Source organism: Dipodomys merriami, unplaced genomic scaffold (genome assembly GCF_024711535.1).
Source record: "Dipodomys merriami isolate MVZ:Mamm:240054 unplaced genomic scaffold, mDipMer1.0.p SCAF_28, whole genome shotgun sequence".
NCBI classification, from domain to species: domain Eukaryota; kingdom Metazoa; phylum Chordata; class Mammalia; order Rodentia; family Heteromyidae; genus Dipodomys; species Dipodomys merriami.
Genome location: NW_027204270.1, coordinates 11,383,716 through 11,402,119, shown reverse-complemented (window position 1 = coordinate 11,402,119; position 18,404 = coordinate 11,383,716). Strand labels below are relative to the sequence as shown.

Sequence of the window (18,404 nt, the reverse complement as noted above, 5' to 3'; positions counted from 1 at the left end):
ACTGTGATCCTCAGATCTCACCCTCTTGAGTAGCTAGGAATACAGGTGTGAGCCACCAGTGCCCTGCCTTATGTTAAATCTTGTTCTGACTTAGACATACCATGCTTGTTTTTTTTTTTTTTTTTGTCAGTCGTGGGGCTTGAACTCTGGGCCTGGGCACTGCCCTTCAGCTCTTCAGCTTAATGCAAGCGATCTACCACTTGAGTCACAGTGCCACTTCTGGTTTTCTGGTGGTTAATTGGAGATAAGAGTTTCATGGACCTTCCTGCCCAGGCTGGCTTTGAACCTCAATCCTCAGATCTCACCATGCTTGTTTTTCTTAGAACAAATCTATAGTTAACTAAAAGGAGATGCTAATTCTGATATATTTAAAAAGAAAAATCATGTTATCAGAAAAATGGATTCCCCATAGAATGTCATTTGCTTATTCTGTAATACAAACTCTATATCATACTCCCTCTAATATTACCAGTGATCCCTTACTGCCTCCACTCTGCCCAAACAAACATAACCAGACTCAAGGATGGAGGGAGACCAGAGTCAAATCTTGCTATTCTCTCTAGCCTCTTTGACAGCCCAGGGATGAGCGTAATTTCACATAACAGTTGAAAAGAGCAGATGCCATGGACTTTGTGTACGTGTGACAAGCTACCAAGCTCTTGTTCCAGCCTCCCTGAATCAGAATGACATCCTTAAATTTCACAGGGGTACACAAACATTCCACTTTGCAGTGTATCCATGTCTGATGGAAAACATAATCCTTTAGCTATCTGTACTTTTTACCTGTTCCAAAGATATAGATATATATATATATATATATATATATATATATATATATATATGGATGGATGGATACAAACAAGACAAATATTCATTTTCCGCCCCTGTTCAGTGTTTCTGTGTGACATGACAACACTACCATACTACAAGGGGGAAGGAAAGGGCTTTGAGTTGTCTTTGAGGCTGCCTTCTTTTGCAAGTCCAGCTGCAACAGGGTAGGTCCTTGCAGAAGGAAATGTCAAAAGGATGTTCAAAACAAAGCAAATGACATTCACTTGGAAGAATGCCAATCGCTCTTTTTGGAAGGACCCCTGAGCCCAGAGCAGCCAGTCCATGAAGATGGTCCCACTAACACGTCCAAACATCTGGCAATCTGGTGGTTTCCAAGTTAGTGGGAGCCTTCCTAGAATGTTGCCCCTGGGACCCAGGCTGTAGAACTGCCTTGGAACAAAGGCCTTTTGGTTCTATAATAACTAAATTCTTTGGATGGAATCCAAGACAGACCTGGCTTTTACCAAATTAAACTCTGCAGCTTGTAATGGTAGAGCAAACCTTCAATATGTATTACACTCACTATGAATTTTAGGAGCCCAACAACCAAACAGTAAGTGACAACTGTTTACAGCATAAACCTAGCTTCTGCTGCCACAAGCAACTCTGGGGTAGACAGTAAGCTTTAAACTGCTATAAACAACTTCCTTACATATTTTAAGCAATCTCATGTTGTTAACCATAGGCCTCAAACAAGGAGAGCTGGACAGTTACCTGTAAGGGGTAAGATTGTTGAGGGGGGGCGGGGTGTCACAGGTATTGTACGTCTCCAACACGGGCACTGGGAGTGAGTTTCGGTCAAAAAGCTTCTGGTCTTGAGTGGTAGAGCTTCTGAAGGCCTTTCGAGTGTTGATTCCTTGTAGTGACACTGAGACAAGATGGAAGGTGTTAGAAAATGGACGACAGGCTATTTGAGCAAACACTGAGTCACACCAGTCAGAGCAGCCTCAGCTGCTGCATTTCTTGGCTGCGGCTGTCTGCAGCCAGGTTTTTTTTTTTCCCTCCCCCTCTGGGGAGGCCCCACGAGGCTGTCAGCAGCCCAGCCATTTCACGACTGAACAGCACGAGGCTACACAAAGGTTTCCTATGTGGCCAGATCTAACAGGCCTCTCCTTCAGCGGAAAGAATCTTCCAAGTACTTTTATGGTAGCAAAATAGGGCCAAGGGAAGGGAAACTTGAGAACAAGGGAACTGGGGGACTGAGAGAAAGGCAGTATGGAGGGGTGTGGGAGAGCTCAAAAGGTTTCTTACACCACCCAGGCTTATGTCATTTCAAGGCACAACTCTATAGGTGATTTCTCCTTTTGCTTCTTTTTTATACATCAGGGGAAAAAAAATTCTAAGAAACTGCTCAGCAGAGCCTGCAAATGCTGAGCTCAGCTTCCTTACCTTCTTCTTCCTTGGGATCCAGCTGAGTGACTTTAACTTGTAGTCGGTCGACCCTTTCCGCAAGGGAGCTTACTCGGCAGGCAAAGGTGTTTGCCTGAGTAAAGAGCTCTCCAAAAATGTCCTCTGCATATTTACCTGGAAAGAGCAAAGGAATCAAGTTCACTTGTATACAGAAGTAACATAAAGAAAACTAGCTACTAAAGACTGTATTCTTCAGGCTGGGAATGAGGTTTAGTGGCAGAATGCTTGCCTAGCATGTATGAAGCCCTGGGTTCGATTCCTCAGTACCCCATAAACAGAAAAAGCTGGAAATGGTGCTGTCAGTGAAGTGCTAAAGTGTTAGCCTTGAGCAAAAGAAGCTCAAGGACAGCGCCCAGGCCCTGAGTTCAAGCCCCAGGACTGGCAAAAAAAGAGATTGTGTTCCTCATCCCTCAAACACACACATACACACGTACACATGCACATACTTGTAGATATCCAAACTCATGTGCAAACATACATCTCCTTTAAGATATACATTCTCTCCACAGCTTGGCGTCTGCATATGTTCTATACCTCAAAGCAGGCTGAATAAAACCAGAAGGTATAATGCCAAATATTGACAGAAAGAACAGACAGATGTCTACACGTTTGCCCATGGTCCTCAGTCACTTGCTATTATTATTCTATAAAGCACCTTATAAATGGTATAGAAAACAGATTGAGAGTTAAGGGGTTCTATTAGGTATCTGAAATTAATATGGTAAATAATAAACTACTCCCTCAATGGAGCTTCAAAAGTCCACTAAACACAGGCACAGTGACACACACCTATAATCCTAGCTACTCAGAAGGCAGGGGCAGGAGGATTTCAAATTTAAGGCCAGCCTGGGCAAAGGTGGTGAAGGCATGATCTCAAAACCAAATACAAACTAAAGGGCTGGGCAAAGCTAAAGTAGTTAAAAGGCTTACTCCCTAATTCAATCCCAGTACTCAAAACACAAAAGTTCACTGAACAACCAAGATTGAGTTGTGGCCCTAGTGGCTATGAACTTATCAATATCCCTCATGAGAAATATATACATATGTTTTTTTCTAAAGGAAAAAAGTTTATGCTCTAGAACCAAAAATTTTCAAAGTATTTGCTCTAGGTTACAATCCTCACATTTGGGTACACTTGTACCCTACATTCAGGATAAAAGTGAAAAGCTAAAACGTTCAAACCCTCCTGGAAAAACAACATACCAGTGGTCTTTTCCCACAATGTTTTGTTTTTTAGAAGAGTTCTGTACTTCCAACCCTGGAATGCAAGGAGAATTTGCAGCCAAAGAAACATAACAGCAATTGGAAACTACCTCTATATTGTCATTCCAAACCACAAGGCACTTTTTCTTTTAAGGTCCAAGACTGGGACTCTACTCCATTCCTGACCCTTTCACTCACTGGTTAGTGCTCTATGAACTGAGCCACACTTCCAACCTCCAAAAGGTTCATTTGCATCCTTTCTCCCCTTCTCCCTCCCTCCCTCCCTTCCTCCCCCCCCCTCTTTTCTTTCTTTCTGCACTCTTACTAAGGATAAAAAGTGGCCAGGAGCTTGTGGCTCACACAGGTAATAACTAGTTACTCAGGAAGCTGAGCTCTGAGGTCTATGGTTTGAAGCCAGCCTGGGGCAAGAAAGTCCATGAGACTTTTTATCTCCAATTAACCACCAAAAAGTCAAAAGTCAAGGTGTGGCTCAAGTGGTAGAGCACTAGCCTTGAGCAAAAAAGCTCAGGGACAGTATCCAGGCCCTGAAATCAAGCCCCAAGCCCTGGACACCCCCCCCACAAAAAAGTGTTGCATATGAATATACTTATTAGAGTAAGCTCTTATCTTTAGCTTCTTAGTCCATATTTGCTTAGTCCATATTTGAGGGGGTAAAATTAATCTAAAAGGCTACAACTGTTCTTTCTGGGTGACCTGCTATTCATCTTTCCAGTATAACCTGGAGAATAAGGATAACACCAATCAACTTCATATTTTGAATTGGTGGAAAAGTGAACTAAGGAGGTTCTAATAAAGGAAGAAGCTAGTCCTTGCATATGGAATGGATTTACACAAAGCTCAAAGGTATTAAACTGGCAAACAAGCTGCATGAATACACTGCAGGTGAAGGTTCTGATCTGATCCCTGTCCATAAGGTTATGCTTCTATAAAAACTATATTGCATCATGGTAGACAACATAAGGGAAAACTGCATCTGAAGCAAAAGTAAAGAATATGCCAGGTGCTGGTGGCTCACACCTATAATCCTAGCTAATCAGGAGACTGAGATCTGAGAATTTCAGTTTAAAGCCAGCCTGGGCAGGAAAAGGCTGTGAGACTCTTATTTCCAATTAATCACCAGAAAACTGGAAGTGGGCAGTGGCTCAAAATGGTAGAGCACTAACTTGAGTGAAAAAGCTCAGGGACAGTGCCCAGACCCACGACCAACAACAATATCAAAAATAAAATATGTAACATTATGTGTGGAAAATAAATCAGGCTCAAAAATATCCAACTGTTCTGGAGGAAAAGAAAATCCAAAATCATCATGTCACCAAAAGAGAACTCAGGATTTCTTTCTCTTTAATGTGGGGGCAGTGACAAGGAACAGTAACTTTTGTGGGGCTTGAATTCTGGGCCTGGGCACTATCTCTCAGCTCTTCAGCTCAAGGCGAGTGTTCTACCGCTTGAGCCATAGGTGCCACTTCCAATTTTTATAGTGGTTTATTGGACATAAGTGTCTCATGGACTTTCCTGCCTGGGCTGGCTTTGAACCTCGATCCTCAGATCTCAGCCTCTTTAGTAGCTAGGATTACAGGCATGAGCCACCGGCGCCTGGCTTGGGAACTTTTAAGTGTGGCAGAGTGGTTTTCGGGATAAGGTCTTAAAAGAACTCTAACATATAATAAGATTAATAATAACTTCTTTTGGGTGGGGGTGTCGGTCGTGGTCTTGAACACTGGGTCTGGGTGCTGTCCCTCAGCTCTTCAGCCCAAGGCTAGCGCTTTACCACTTAAGCCACAGTGCCACTTCCGGCCTTTTCTGTTTATATGGTGCAGAGGAATCAAACCCAGGGCCTCATGCACACAAGGCAAGCACTCTACCACTGAGCCACCTTCCCAGCCCCAAGATTAAAAACTTTTGTGTGTGAGAGTGCTGGTACTGGGGCTTGAACTCATGGCCTTAAAACTCTCACTTGCTTTTTGTTTTTTTGGTGCTGGTACTGAGGCTGAACTCAGAGCTGGCACTCTTGCTTTAAGTCTAGGCTGGCATTCTATCACTTGAGCAGAACCTTCTCTTCCAGTTTTTTACTGGCTAATTATAGACAGTCTTTTTCATTCCTAGGTTAGCTTCAAACTATGATCCTCAAATCTAGGCCTCCTGAGTTGCTAGGATTATAGGCGTGAGGCATCAGTGCCCGGCAAAATCATATTCCTCTAGTCAAGGAGATGGGGGCTGGTCTTGAATCTGTCAAGACCATAAGTTTGGTTGTTTTATTTTTCCCAGCACTGGGGTTTGAACTCAGGACTTTGTGCTTGCTCAGCTTACTTGTTTGGCTGATACTCTACTACCTGAGACATACTTCTAGCCCAGGATTTTTTTTTTTGTGTGTGTGTGTGTTGTGTCCGGTCGTGGGGCCTGAACTCTGGGCCTGGGTGCTGTCCCTCAGCTCTTCAGCTCAAGGCTAGCACTCTACCACTTGAGCCACAGCGCCACTTCCGGCTTTTTTTCTTTTTTCTTATGTGGTGCTGAGGAATCGAACCCAGGGCCTCGAGCATGCAAGGCAAGCGCTCTACCCCTGAGCCACCTTCCCAGCCCCCAGGATCTTTTTAAAACGGGTAGTGAGGTGGGGTGAAGGCTTCCCCACTGTAACCTCAGCTTGGGTCTGAAGCAGATTTAGAATTGCACTACTGTACCTGAAAGAAACAGTGGACCTTAAATTAGAAGATCTGGATTTTATATTTCAGCTTTTCCTGTTTATACTTGTGCATTCCTTACAAGTCACAATTTCTCAAATGTAGTTTCTTATCTGTAAACTGGGTATAATAATTAATTATATCTAACTCAATAAGTTATCATAAGAATTAATAAGCTAAAAATCTAAGTTGTTAGAACGAAACACTATATTGTTGAGTCACATAGGAGACTTTTAACTAATCCAGGCATGGTGCTATATACCTATAGTTCCAGCTACTGGGGTAAACTGAGGTGGATCACTTGAACACATAAAGTCAAGTGCAGCTTAGGAAACACAGAAAGATCTTGTCTCAAAAACAAAAGCTAGGCACTAGTTCCTCATGTCTGTAATCCTAAGTACTCAGAAGGTACAGAGATATAAAGATCCAGTTTCAAAGCCAGACCTGGTTAAAAATAGTAATAAATACATGAGACTCTTATCTCCAACTAACCAGCAAAAGGTTGGAAATAGAGGTGTAGATCAAGTGGTAGACCACTAACCTTGAGCAAAAAAGCTAAGTGATAGCACCCAGCCCTGAATTCAAGCTTCGGTACCTTAAACATACACCCACACACCTCAAACAAACAAATAAGCAAACAATTCATGGTTATCTAAATATACTAATTTTAAAGGAAAATTTAATTACAATTCTGATTGGTGATTTGATAGTCTCTATTTGTGTGTGTGTGTGTGTGTGTGTGTGTGTGTGTGTCTGTCTGTCTGTCTGTCTGTCTGTCTGTCTGTCTGTCTGTCTGTCTGTCTCAGGGCCTCATGCTTGCTAGGCAAGTCCTCTACCAACCATGTGAGTCACAGTCTCACTTCTTTTTTTTTTTTTTTGGTTGGTCACGGAGCTTGCATTCAGGGCCTGAGCACTGTCCCTGAGCTTTGCTCAAGGCTAGTGCTCTATCACTTTGAGCCACAGTGCCACTTCTGGTTTCTTGGGGGGTTAACTGAAGATAAGATTCTCACGAAGTTTCCTGCCTAGGCTGGCTTCAAACCTCGGTCCTAAGATCTTAAACCTCCTGAGTAACATGAACCATCAGTGGCCCATTTTATTGTTTTATTTTTGAATAGTGTCTTACATTTTTTGCCTGGGCTGTCTTAGGCAGTGATCTACCTACTTATGCCTCCCCAGCTGCTGAAACTACTTAACACAATCAGTTTATTGGTTGAGAGGAAAAAAAAGTCTTTCACTTTTGTAAGGCTGGCACGGAACTGCAATCCTCCTAATCTCTACCTGTAGAGTATCTGTTATTGAAGGAGTGCTTTAGTACTGTGACTACACTTGGCCTAACAGTCCCTACTCTCCAAATGTTAAATATTACCTCTGAAAACAGGCATGACACCTAAATACTTAAAACCAAAGCTAAATTTCACTCATCCAGATTACGAAGGTAGACAATACCCATCAGGATATTCATAACAGATACCATATTTGGCAAAAATATTTTAGGGCGGTCTTCAGTCTTTTTTCCCCTTAGCAAAACTCTTCAAATGAAATGCTACATGTAGAGTAGGTAAAACTGATTTTTACGAACACGTAGCTGCTCTTGTTGATGTCCGAGTGGGAGTCCTGGAAAGCCCTGATGGTGCAGTCTGTCCTTCTGCCCCAATGCAATCAGTATGAACAGCCAGTATCATCGCATGATTTCCCAGTGACCCCTGTCACCCCTCCTGGATGGCCTACAGTACAGATCGAAAGTGCTAGCTGATGACTGGGCCTGTATTTCCTGACACGGCAACCTAACATGCGAAATGGAATTTTTGCTAGACTTAGGGAAAATAAGAATATTCAGTGTGTTATCATGAAGGGATCCATGGCTGTAGAATTTTTAGCTTTGTTTTATCTATTCCATGGTCACAGTTTCATGGTTAGAAAGCAGTTCTATCTAGAGTACAATGCACAAGGCCAAGGTCTGAAGCACACAGGAACCACTTCTGAAGCTCTCTTTTGCTAAGTGAAATCCTAGCTATCTTTCTTTTTTTTTTTTTTTTTGGTCCAATCGTGGGGCCTGAACTCTGGGCCTGGGTGCTGTCCCTCAGCTCTTCAGCTCAAGGCTAGCGCTCTACCACTTGAGCCACAGCACCACTTCCGGCTTTTTTCTTTTTGCTTATGTGGTGCTGAGGAATCGAACCCAGGGCCTCATGCATGCAAGGCAAGTGCTCTACCACTGAGCCACCTTCCTAGCCCCCCTAGTTCAAATGTAACCTCTTCTTAGAGGCCTTTCTTTAATTTCCCTTTTCTCATGGGTGCTCCCCTTCCCAAAGAAATTATCTCCTCCTCCCCTTTACTTTCTGTATCGACAACACGGAACATGTAGGCACAACTCATTCAATAAACATTTATTGAGCTTCTACTGGGTTCTAGGTATTATATAGATACTGAAGTTCAAGGCCAACATGTAAGTCTTGCTTTCAAAGAATTTTTAATTTAGTATAAGAAAGTGCTGTTAGGGGCTGGGAAGGTGGCTCAGTGGTAGAGCGTTTGCCTTGCATGCATGAGGCCCTGGGTTCGATTTCTCAGCACCACATAAGCAGGAAAAAAAGCCAGAAGTGGCACTGTGGCTCTAGTGGTAGAGTGCTAGCCTTGAGCTGAAGAGCTGAGGGACAGCGTCCAGGCCCAGAGTTCAGGCCCCATGATTGGACCCCCCCCCCAAAAAAAAAAAAAAGTTCTGCTGGGTGCCAATGGCTCATGTCTGTAATCCTAGCTACTCGGAAGGCTGAGATTTGAGGATCATGGTTCAAAGCCAGTCCAGGCAGGGAAATCTGTGAGACTCTTATCTCCAATTAACCACCAGAAAACTAAAAGTGACACTGTGGCTAAAGTGGTAGACTGCTAACTTTGAGCTGAAGAGCTCAAGGACAGAGCCCAGGACCAGAGTTCAAGCCCCATGACCAACAAAAAAAAAAGAAAAGAGAAGAAAAGAAAAGAGTGCTAATTTGGGGGCTAAGAATGTGGCTTAGTGGTAGAGTGCTTGCCTAACATACATGAAGCCCTGGGTTCAATTCCTCAATACTACAGAAACAGAAAAAGCCAGAAGTGGTGCTGTGGCTTAAGTGGTAGAGTACTAGTCTTGAGCAAAACAAACTCAGAGACAGTGCCCAGGCCCTGAGTTCAAGCCCTAGGCAAAAAAAAAAGAAAGAAAGAAAGAAAGAAAGAAAAGAAAGAAAGAAAGAGAAAAAAATCTCATGATAAAGGTTATAAAATAGGAAAAACAAACTGCAAAAATGAGAAAGGGCCGGGCGCTGGTGGCTCACGCCTGTAATCCTAGCTACTCAGGAGTCTGAGATCTGAGGATCACGGTTCAAAGCCAGCCTGGGCAGGAAAGACTGTGAGACTCCTATCTCCAATAAACCACCAGAAAACCAGAAGTGGCGCTGTGGCTCAAGTGGTAGAGTGCTCGCCTTGAGCTGAAGAGCTGAAGGACAGCGCCCGGGCCCAGAGTTCAAGCTCCACGACTGACAAAAAAAAAAAAGAGAGAAAGGAAGGCAGGTCTTACATGCCAGGCCAAAGAACTGAAGATTATTCCATAGTGTGGAACAGGGGGGACAAAAAGATTTATATTCTTAGTTTACAAATGCATATTAAAATGAGAATGGTGGCACTTGATAAGATGGGTATGGTGGCACACAACTGCAATCCAGCTACTTAGGAAGCTGTGACAGGAAGATAACACATTCAACTAGAGAATGAGTTAATGAACAAACAAAACTGACTGGCTAGGGTGTAGCTAAACAGTCCTGAGTTTATTCCCTAGTAGTACAAACAAAAACAAAAAACTTGAAAATTACATGTTAAGGCCAGGAGCAAGTGCTTCATGCCTGTTATCGGTTACTTAAGAGGCTGAGCTCAGAAGATCATGGTTCAGAGCCAGCCTGGGCAGCAAAGTCCATGAGACTCTTATTTACAATTAACCACTAGAAAACTGGAAGTGGCACTGTGGCTCACAGTGGTAGAGTGCTCCCCTTGCGTGAAAAACTGCAAGGGCAGCATCCAGGCCCTGAGTTCAAGCCAATCAACCAAAATAAAACAGCAAAAGGCTGGGACTGGAGGTGTATCTCAAGTGGTATAGTGCTAGCTAGAAGCAAAAACAAGCCAAATAAGAGTAGCACACACACACACAAAATAAAAGTTAATAGACGATTCAATTGGGGGGGAGGGGGAGAGGGGGACGCAGGTGTCAGTTGTAGGGCTTAAATTCAGGGCCTGGAAGCTGTCTCTGAGCTATTTAGCTCAAGGCCAGGGCTCTACCTCTTAGCCAAAGCACCACTTATGGTTTTCTGGTGGTTTATTGGATATAAGAGTCTCAAGGACTTTCCTGCTCCAGCTGGCTTTGAATCCTGATCTTCAGATCTCAGCCTCCTGAGTAGCTAGGATTGCAGGTGTAAGCCATAGGCGCCAGCTCTAAATTTTTTTAAATGGGGAACTACAAAAGTAAAAAGTGAGGGCTGGGAAGGTGGCTCAGTGGTAGAGCACTTGCCTTGAATGCATAAGGCCCTGGATTCGATTCCTCAGCACCACATAAGCAGAAAAAAAAAAAGCCGGAAGTGGTGCTGTGGCTCAAGTGGCAGAGTGCTAGCCTTGAGCTGAAGAGCTGAGGGACAGCGCCCAGGCCCTGAGTTCAGGCCCGTGACTGGACCCAAAAAAAAAAAAAAAAAAAAAAGACTGTCACAAATTATAAATTAAAGATAGTTTAGGTGAATATCAACAGTGCCCCTAAAACAGGGCGCTGCTGGGAGACAAAGTGAGAGACAGGGCAAAGAAATCAGTCCCAGGCAAAAAACAAACAACAAACAACAACAACAACAAAAACCAGCTGGATGCAGGAGGCTCAAGCCTGTAATCCTAGCTACTAAGAAGGCCGAGATCTGAGGATAACGGTTCAAAGCCAGCCAGGGCAGGAAAGTCCATGACTCTTATCTCCAATTAACCACCAGAAAACCCAAGTGGCACTGGGGCTCAAGTGGTAGAGCACCTTGAGGTGAAGAGCTCATGGACAGCACCCAGGCCCAGAGTTCAAGCCCCACAACCGAACAAAAAAAGAATAAAAAGAAAAGAGCTGAGGGTAGGCCAGGCGTCACTGGCTCACGCCTGTAATCCTAGTTACTCAGGAGGCTGAGATCTGAGGATCGTGGTTTGAAGACAGCTTGGGCAGGAAAGACAATGAGACTCTTATCTCTAATTAACCACCAGAAAACTAGAAGTGGTAGAGTGTTACTTGAGCAGAGAAAGCTCAGGGACAGTGCCCAGGCCCTGAGTTCAAGCTCCATGACTGACAAAAATAAATAAAAAGAGCTGAGGGTGTGATGCTATAGTGCTTGCCTAGCACAAGGTCCTGAGTTCAAATCCTACTATGCCCCCTCCCCTGACAAATAAATTATTAGCGAAGTTTAACTATTCATTTTTAGGGTCTGGGATATGGGTGGGAGAGTATGTCCTTAAGGTGTATGTACAAGCCGGGCGCTGGTGGCTCACGCCTGTAATCCTAGCTACTCAGGAGGCTGAGATCTGAGGATCACGGTTCAAAGCCAGCCGGGGCAGGAGAGACCGTGAGACTCCTATCTCCAATAAACCACCAGAAAACCGGAAGTGGCGCTGTAGCTCAAGTGGTAGAGCGCTCGCCTTGAGCTGAAGAGCTGAGGGACAGTGCCCAGACCCAGAGTTCAAGCCCACGACCGACCAAAAAAAAAAAAAAAAAAAGGTGTATGTACAAGTGTCAGGACTTAAGTCCCAATACTAAAAAAATTTAAATAGATAGATGGATAGATGAATCAGATAAACCAATATTGGCTGTTATCTCTTTAGGAATGTTACTTCATAGTTCTGAGCTTTCATTTTTTCACGTGAAAAGTAGGAATAGCATTTCCTACTACCATAGGATTATTGAGAAGACTAAATGAGATCATGTCAAGATCCCGTAAAAACTTGGCACAAAGCAGGCAATCAACAAATGTAAGTTCCCTTCACACCCTCTCCCCATTGTCTCCTCAAGAATTATTTATTTCTTTCTCCCTTGGTAGATAATGAGCTCCTGGAAGGCAGAGACCATTTCTTCTCATCCTGTATCTTCTCAGTATCCAGCACAGGAAATACGCCCATTACATGTTTACTGGATGGATAAAAGGTCAGTCAGCTTCATACTGTCAGGAAATCTTGTTCCTTAGGCAAAAGCTCTCCCTGGCCCACGCTGAGATCAGCTTCCTGAAGAGAGGAATGGTCTGGTCTCAAGTGGGAGAATCCACAATGGCATCCATCAACACTATTCTAGAAAAGCACCTCAGAGGAGCCTAACTCCTGCTGGGTGGGAATAAGAACCATCATTAGCTACATGTTCTTTGTCCTATGAAGAAGGAAGCAGTGTGTGATTGACTTCCAGCCATTTGGCCTTCTCTGGGTGACAGAAGCAGAAATGATGCTTTTAAGAAGCAGTTCGGCTCTCTGCAGCTTTCATGTGCTTCACTGTCAGCTGCACTGCCTTTGCGCTGCTGTCAATGTTCCTTTGTATAAGACAGGCACTGGCAGGGTTTCTTTTCTTTGTGACGCCCCTTCCAGGTTTCCCTAAGCCCTGGATCAACTGAGATGGTCCCTGAGCTAGGTGCAGGCATAGGAACTTTGGACTCCATACATCATATGCTCGCAAAGCTTACACAGCTCTGGCTCCTTGGGCTCCTATTTTAAAGACAGGGCCTATTACTATCTGGGGGAATGCAGGCTTTCTTGATATTCCACTACTTTTACTAAGGGCTGGGATGTGATAGGAGGGGTGAATGTCTGAAATAATTCACACCTAGATGCCTTTGCTAAGGAAGATCACTAGGACGGCATTTTGTCAGAGGTGCTTATGGGAGCTGGGGTGGCAGTAGACAAATGTAGAGCCAGTCCAGCATCTGCCCTTCCTATACATACTCAGCTTCCAACAAATGGCATCATAATTCAGAATGAATAAAACCCAAACCACATGCATGTGCCCCACTCAGTGCAGTCTCATCACTGATGCCAATTAAAAATGTGGTAGTTAAGCTGGATTTCCCTCATCTCCAGAAAATACTGGGTTAACCCTCTTCTCCCTTCTAGAGAAGAAAGGAAGGCTCCAGCTACCATCTGTGTCATTGTGTGTTCCTGAAGCTTGCAAAACTCCCAATGCCCCTGAGACTACAGAAGTAATCTGTACCCTGAACTTAGACCTGGAGGCCTGCTGCACAATTAAATGTGTACCACAGTAGAGAAGTCCACCAGAGTATCTGAGTACATGTTTGCGTCCCTTCTTTCTGGGAACAAAGTGGGGAGGGTGTTGGGTAGATAAAGGCTACTGGCACATTTGAGACTTCCACAGAGTCAGGCTGCATGGAACAGCTCATGTAATTACAGGCACATTCTCCAACCCAAGACACTGCTCTGGGAACCTCCCACTTTACACAGAGAATTCTGCTCTGTCATTCCATCTGCAGCTTTCACTGCAGCTCTTCCTGCCACCCTTCCCACAGATTTCTTTTGAAGCAGGTGGAGGGGAAGGTAGAAGAAACCTACAGGGGTGGAGGTAAATGAAGAAAGGGTAGAGGGGAAGACTCGGTACCAAAAAAGGAGGCTCTCTGGGAAGGGGGATGGGCTACATGTTCACATTACCTAGGGAAGGCAGATGGAGGAGGAATAGGAACATGGAAGGAGAAGGAAAACTAAATAAAGAGCACCAACGACCCCTGAGGGCAAAGCACAGGCTCTCGGAGGCACTCACTCAGGCTGCCCAGCTGTCGGATGACATTTGCCAGGGTGATGTTGGTCACGCATTCCAGCTCGTTGCTTCTAACGCTAGGCAACGTCTGACGGCACAGGTGCCTTGGCTCGATGTTCCTCGTTACTAACGGCATGGTGGACCTGCTTCAGGCAATGTTCTAAATGATGAAAAACAACCTAAAAAAGAAATAACAGGAAAGTATTACTCAACCACAAATTCCAGGCACACTAGGGCTGTGTGTCTTTTGTTTTTGGTGGTTTTTTTTTTTTTAAGCTGGCTGATCTAAAACAGCTTTTCTTTTCTTCTTTTCTTTCCTTCTTCCATTTTTCCCTGCTTCTCTCTCCCTCCTTCCTGTCTTTCTTTCTTCCTTTTTGTTTTTATGACAAGAGCTTGTCCAAACTGGCCAACAACTTGCAATCTTCCTGTCTGGGTCTCTCAAATGCTGACCTTATAAAGGTGTAACATTGTGCATAGCTTTACAACAGCTTTCCAAAAAAAAAAAAAAAAAATCTTTACTCTCTTTTTCTTTTTTTTTTTTAAGCCCCTCAATCATTTCCAGGTTTGCTGCTAAAATACTTGCTATGGAAGTTTAGACAACCTAAACTAGTAATTGCTGGCTAAGGTACACAGGCAGTGCAAAAACTTCAAGTGACAACTACTGCTCCAGCCAACAACAGTCCCCAGAGGCAAGGAGGCGTGGTCACAGAACAGTCCATTCAGCAGGCCTTGGATGGTAAAGAACCTATCCTTGGTGTATCTGTAACCCTATAACCAAGACAAATAGACTCTAGACCACCAACTGTAAGGATTAAAAATCTCTTCTCATCTAATAATTTCTACAATGAAATCAAGCTGCCAACAGTGATTCTGGTGATCTACATCTGTACATGACTTCTCCAGTTCTTCCTGGGTGGATAATTGTACTGCATGACTAACTGCTAGCTGCCAGCATCTATTAACACTACCAAAGTTTAGTCTGTAAATTGATACAATGAAAGAATATCAAGGAAAACTAACTATGCTCAATAGGTCCAATCTGATACTGAGTGTGCTGTGCTAAGCTTTCCTGGTCTTTTCTCATCTACCTAGCAGTTCCCTTCCCACTCAGGCTCCTTTCTCCCTCCCACCCTGTTCAATACACCTGGGCCAAAGACAGCAGGAAGTGTCTGGAGCAGATCCGGAAACCTGCCAGTTACTGTGTCTTACCCTGGCAGCTGAGCCCCTTTCCCTAGGAAATCCCCCAGCACTTCAGGCTATGCTGAGCCATTGTTTCAGATTTAGATTACCAAATGCTTAATTTTACCAGTTGAGGAAGAGGTTTTAATTTCAACAAAATGGCACACTGACTGGTCTGGTCCTATGTGCACAGACTGTGATGAAATGAGAAAATTCATTTCAAACAAAAAGACAAGACATAAAAGGTAACTTATCTAAGCACCCAGTAATACACATTTAACTAAAAACAAAACAAAGAGGTTTACTTACATCAAATCTTAAAATACCAGCTCACCATCAAAGTTGACTGTGCATACAAAATGCCTAAACCCAACTAATCATCATAGATCCAACAATTTGGGAACCAACAATATATTGTCTGACCAAAAGAAAAGAAAAAAGAAGTGCTTTGGGCTCAAAGAGGGAGAAGAGCCCTTTGGAACAGACTGCTCCAAGTTATGGACACTCTGATCTGCTCCAGTAAAAATAAAACAGGAAGCCAGCAGCTTGGGGAACAAGATTTCCTGTCACCAACAGCAACAGCCCAAGAACCAAGAGAATCAGCTGTTTGCTTGCAAATGTGAGCCTCCCTTTAATAGTTACTGTGTGGCAGCTGTGCCTATCTTTGGGGTGCAGAGGTGTTTCCTGAATACTTGCCTACTGTCTTAGGAAATGACCTCTATTCCATTTCTCTACTAAGTTCCTCCTTTGACTCAACAGGTTTTTAAGTCTAAACTCCAGACTTTCCAGTTTTACACTTTTCTTCTTTCACTTATTATAAAAAGTTATCAGGGGTTAGGAAGTTGGCTCAGTGGTAGAGTGCTTGCCTTGCATGCATGAGACCCTGGGTTCAATTCCTTAGCACTACATAAGCAGAAAAAAGCCAGAAGTGGCACTGTGGCTCAAGTGGTAGAGTGCTAGCCTTGAGCTGAAGAGCTGAGGGACAGAGCCCAGGCCCAGAGTTCAGCCCCCACGACGACGACGACCACCACCACCACCAACAACAACAAAAAGAGTTATCAGTTAGAAGAATATAGAAGAGGAAAGGCTTTGTACACATCTTTAGGATGCCCTTAATACCCTCAAATTTCAAGGTGTGTGTGTGTGTGTGTGTGTGTGTGTGTGTGTGTGTGTGTGTGTGTGTGTGTGTGTGTGTGTGTGTGTGTGTGTGTGTGTGTGTGTGTGTGTGTGTGTGTGTGTGTGTGTGTGTGTGTGTGTGTGTGTGTGTTTAAGAGAAATAGGCCTGCAAGATACTGTAGGAATGTCTGGAGAGGGTCACTATGGCTTCATCCTTCTAAGTACCATTCTACCTTCTTAAAGGAAGTACAGGAGCCAGACCACGTTGAAATTCTGTGTTCAATGTGACCAGTCAGGGCATTCCAGACTTTCCTTCTGGACATTTAGTGGGAACTGAGATCCCAGATGGCTAGATACTTGTTATCTTAGGAGCAGAGAAGTAAATGCTAATATCCTGGTACTTTTAGCATTTATGTATTTCCAGGACCTTGGGTTAGCAGACACAAGCAAAATTAATTCCTATCATTTGCACGGTGTTTCCTTAAAACTAAATTTTAATAACAAGATGTTTCCTCTTGTCAAAAAAGTCAACTCCCAAAACTATTTGGAAGGTACTTTAAAAATGAGGCTGGGTGTAGTGGCTCATGCTAGTAAACCTAGCTACTTGGAAACAGGGAGCACCAGGACTTGGCAAAATTGAGAGCACCAGCCTTGCCAAAAAAGTTAGAAAAGCAGCCAATCAGGGAATTATAGTCTATAGAACTTGCAGGTGGTAGGATAAACGATAAACTAAAACCTTCTTGACAATGAAATAGGGGCAGGAGACTACAAAAGAATGAGGAAGTAAGGACTTCGGTTCAAAGCCAGCCAGGACAGGAAAGTCCAAGAGACTCTTACCTCCAATTAATCACCAGAAAACCAGAAGTAGTGCTGTGGCTCAAAATGGTAGAAAGCTAGCAAGCCTTGAGCAAAAAGAGCTCAGTGATAATATCCAGGCCCTGAGTTCAAGCTCCCTCCCCCCCACACACACACACACGACAAAAAATAAGAAAATACGGACATAACATTCTTATAGGAAACAAAAAGGAAGCCCAAAAATGAAAAGGCCATTTTTGCCCAATATTGGTGCCTCACACCTATAATCCTAGCTACTCAGGAGACTGAGATCTGAAGATTACAGTCTGAAGTCAGCTCAGGCAGAAAAACAGGCAAGTCTGTGAGACTCCTATCTCCAACTAACCATTAAAAAGTTGAAAGTAGGGGCTGGGAAGGTGGCTCAGTGGTAGAGCACTCACCTTGCATGCTCAAAGCCCTGGGTTCGATTCCTCAGCACCACATAAGCAAAAAGAAAAAAGCCGGAAGTGGCGCTGTGGCTCAAGTGGTAGAGCACTAGCCTTGAGCTGAAGAGCTGAGGGACAGCGCCCAGGCCCAGAGTGCAGGCCCCATGACCGGACCAAAAAAAAAAAAAGTTGAAAGTAGAGTGTGGTTCAAGTGGTAGAGCACCAGGCTTGAGCAAAAAAAGCTCAGGGACAGTACCCAGGCCCTGAGTGCGGTACAAACACATAGACAGACAGACACAAACAGACACAGACACAGACAGACACAGACACACACACACAGAGCCATCTTCAAGGACTCCAACTCTCACACAAGGTCAAGCTCTGTGAAGAGCAAGGTGAGATGGCTGAGATGGGCTGAGATGCCATCTTCCTTGGTATGACTATGCATGTTGCTCTACTTCTGTCTGATTTCTCTTCCAAAAATTTTTCCTATTACCTTTACTATGCTCACTTGTCTTGCCTGAATCCTTCTCTTGCCAGACAAAAGGTCAATTAGTTGTCCTAAATTTCTGGTAATAAATTTAGTGCCTTGGCCAGGAAGTTACGGATTAAGTATGCCTTTTTCTGATTTATTAATAAGACCCCATCTCAAAAAATAAACTAGGGGGGCTGGGAAGGTGGCTCAGTGGTAGGTAGAGTGCTTGCCTTGCATGCATGAGGCCCTGGGTTCAATTCCTCAGCACCACATAAGCAGAAAAAGCCAGAAGTAGAGCTGTGGCTCAAGTGGTAGAGCACTAGCCTTGAGCTGGAAGAGCTAAGGGACAGTGCCCAGGCCCACAGTTCAGGCTCCACGACCGACAAAAATAAATAAATAAATAAAAACTAACTAACAAACTAGCATTGTGGTTCACACCGCGACATGGAGTTAGAATATTCAAAGTCTGAGCAGGTTTGTTTTATCTTCTGAACAACAGATAG

General features: G+C 43.9%; 1 protein-coding gene and 1 long non-coding RNA gene across 4 annotated transcripts in view; one reads left to right on the top strand and one right to left on the bottom strand.

Annotated features, from left to right (window-relative positions):
- The window catches only part of Wasf2 (WASP family member 2), a 77,176-nt gene that overhangs the window by 13,814 nt on the left and 44,958 nt on the right, over positions 1–18,404 (bottom strand). For 2 of the 3 annotated variants that reach the window (XM_070037526.1, XM_070037527.1), the window contains exons 2-4: positions 13,915–14,090; positions 2,221–2,355; positions 1,546–1,699 (exon numbers count right to left, since the gene is read on the bottom strand). In XM_070037526.1, coding sequence (XP_069893627.1) covers positions 1,546–1,699; positions 2,221–2,355; positions 13,915–14,047 — 422 coding nt within the window. In that variant the 5' untranslated portion in view covers positions 14,048–14,090. Of the gene's footprint in view, positions 1–1,545; positions 1,700–2,220; positions 2,356–13,914; positions 14,091–15,399; positions 15,463–18,404 lie in introns of those variants that run through there. The other variant, XM_070037528.1, reaches the window with a different exon arrangement.
- LOC138838238 (uncharacterized) lies at positions 1,273–13,409 on the top strand. The gene is made up of 3 exons (XR_011375574.1): positions 1,273–1,384; positions 12,203–12,306; positions 13,257–13,409. It is a non-coding gene; the product is annotated as an uncharacterized lncRNA (long non-coding RNA).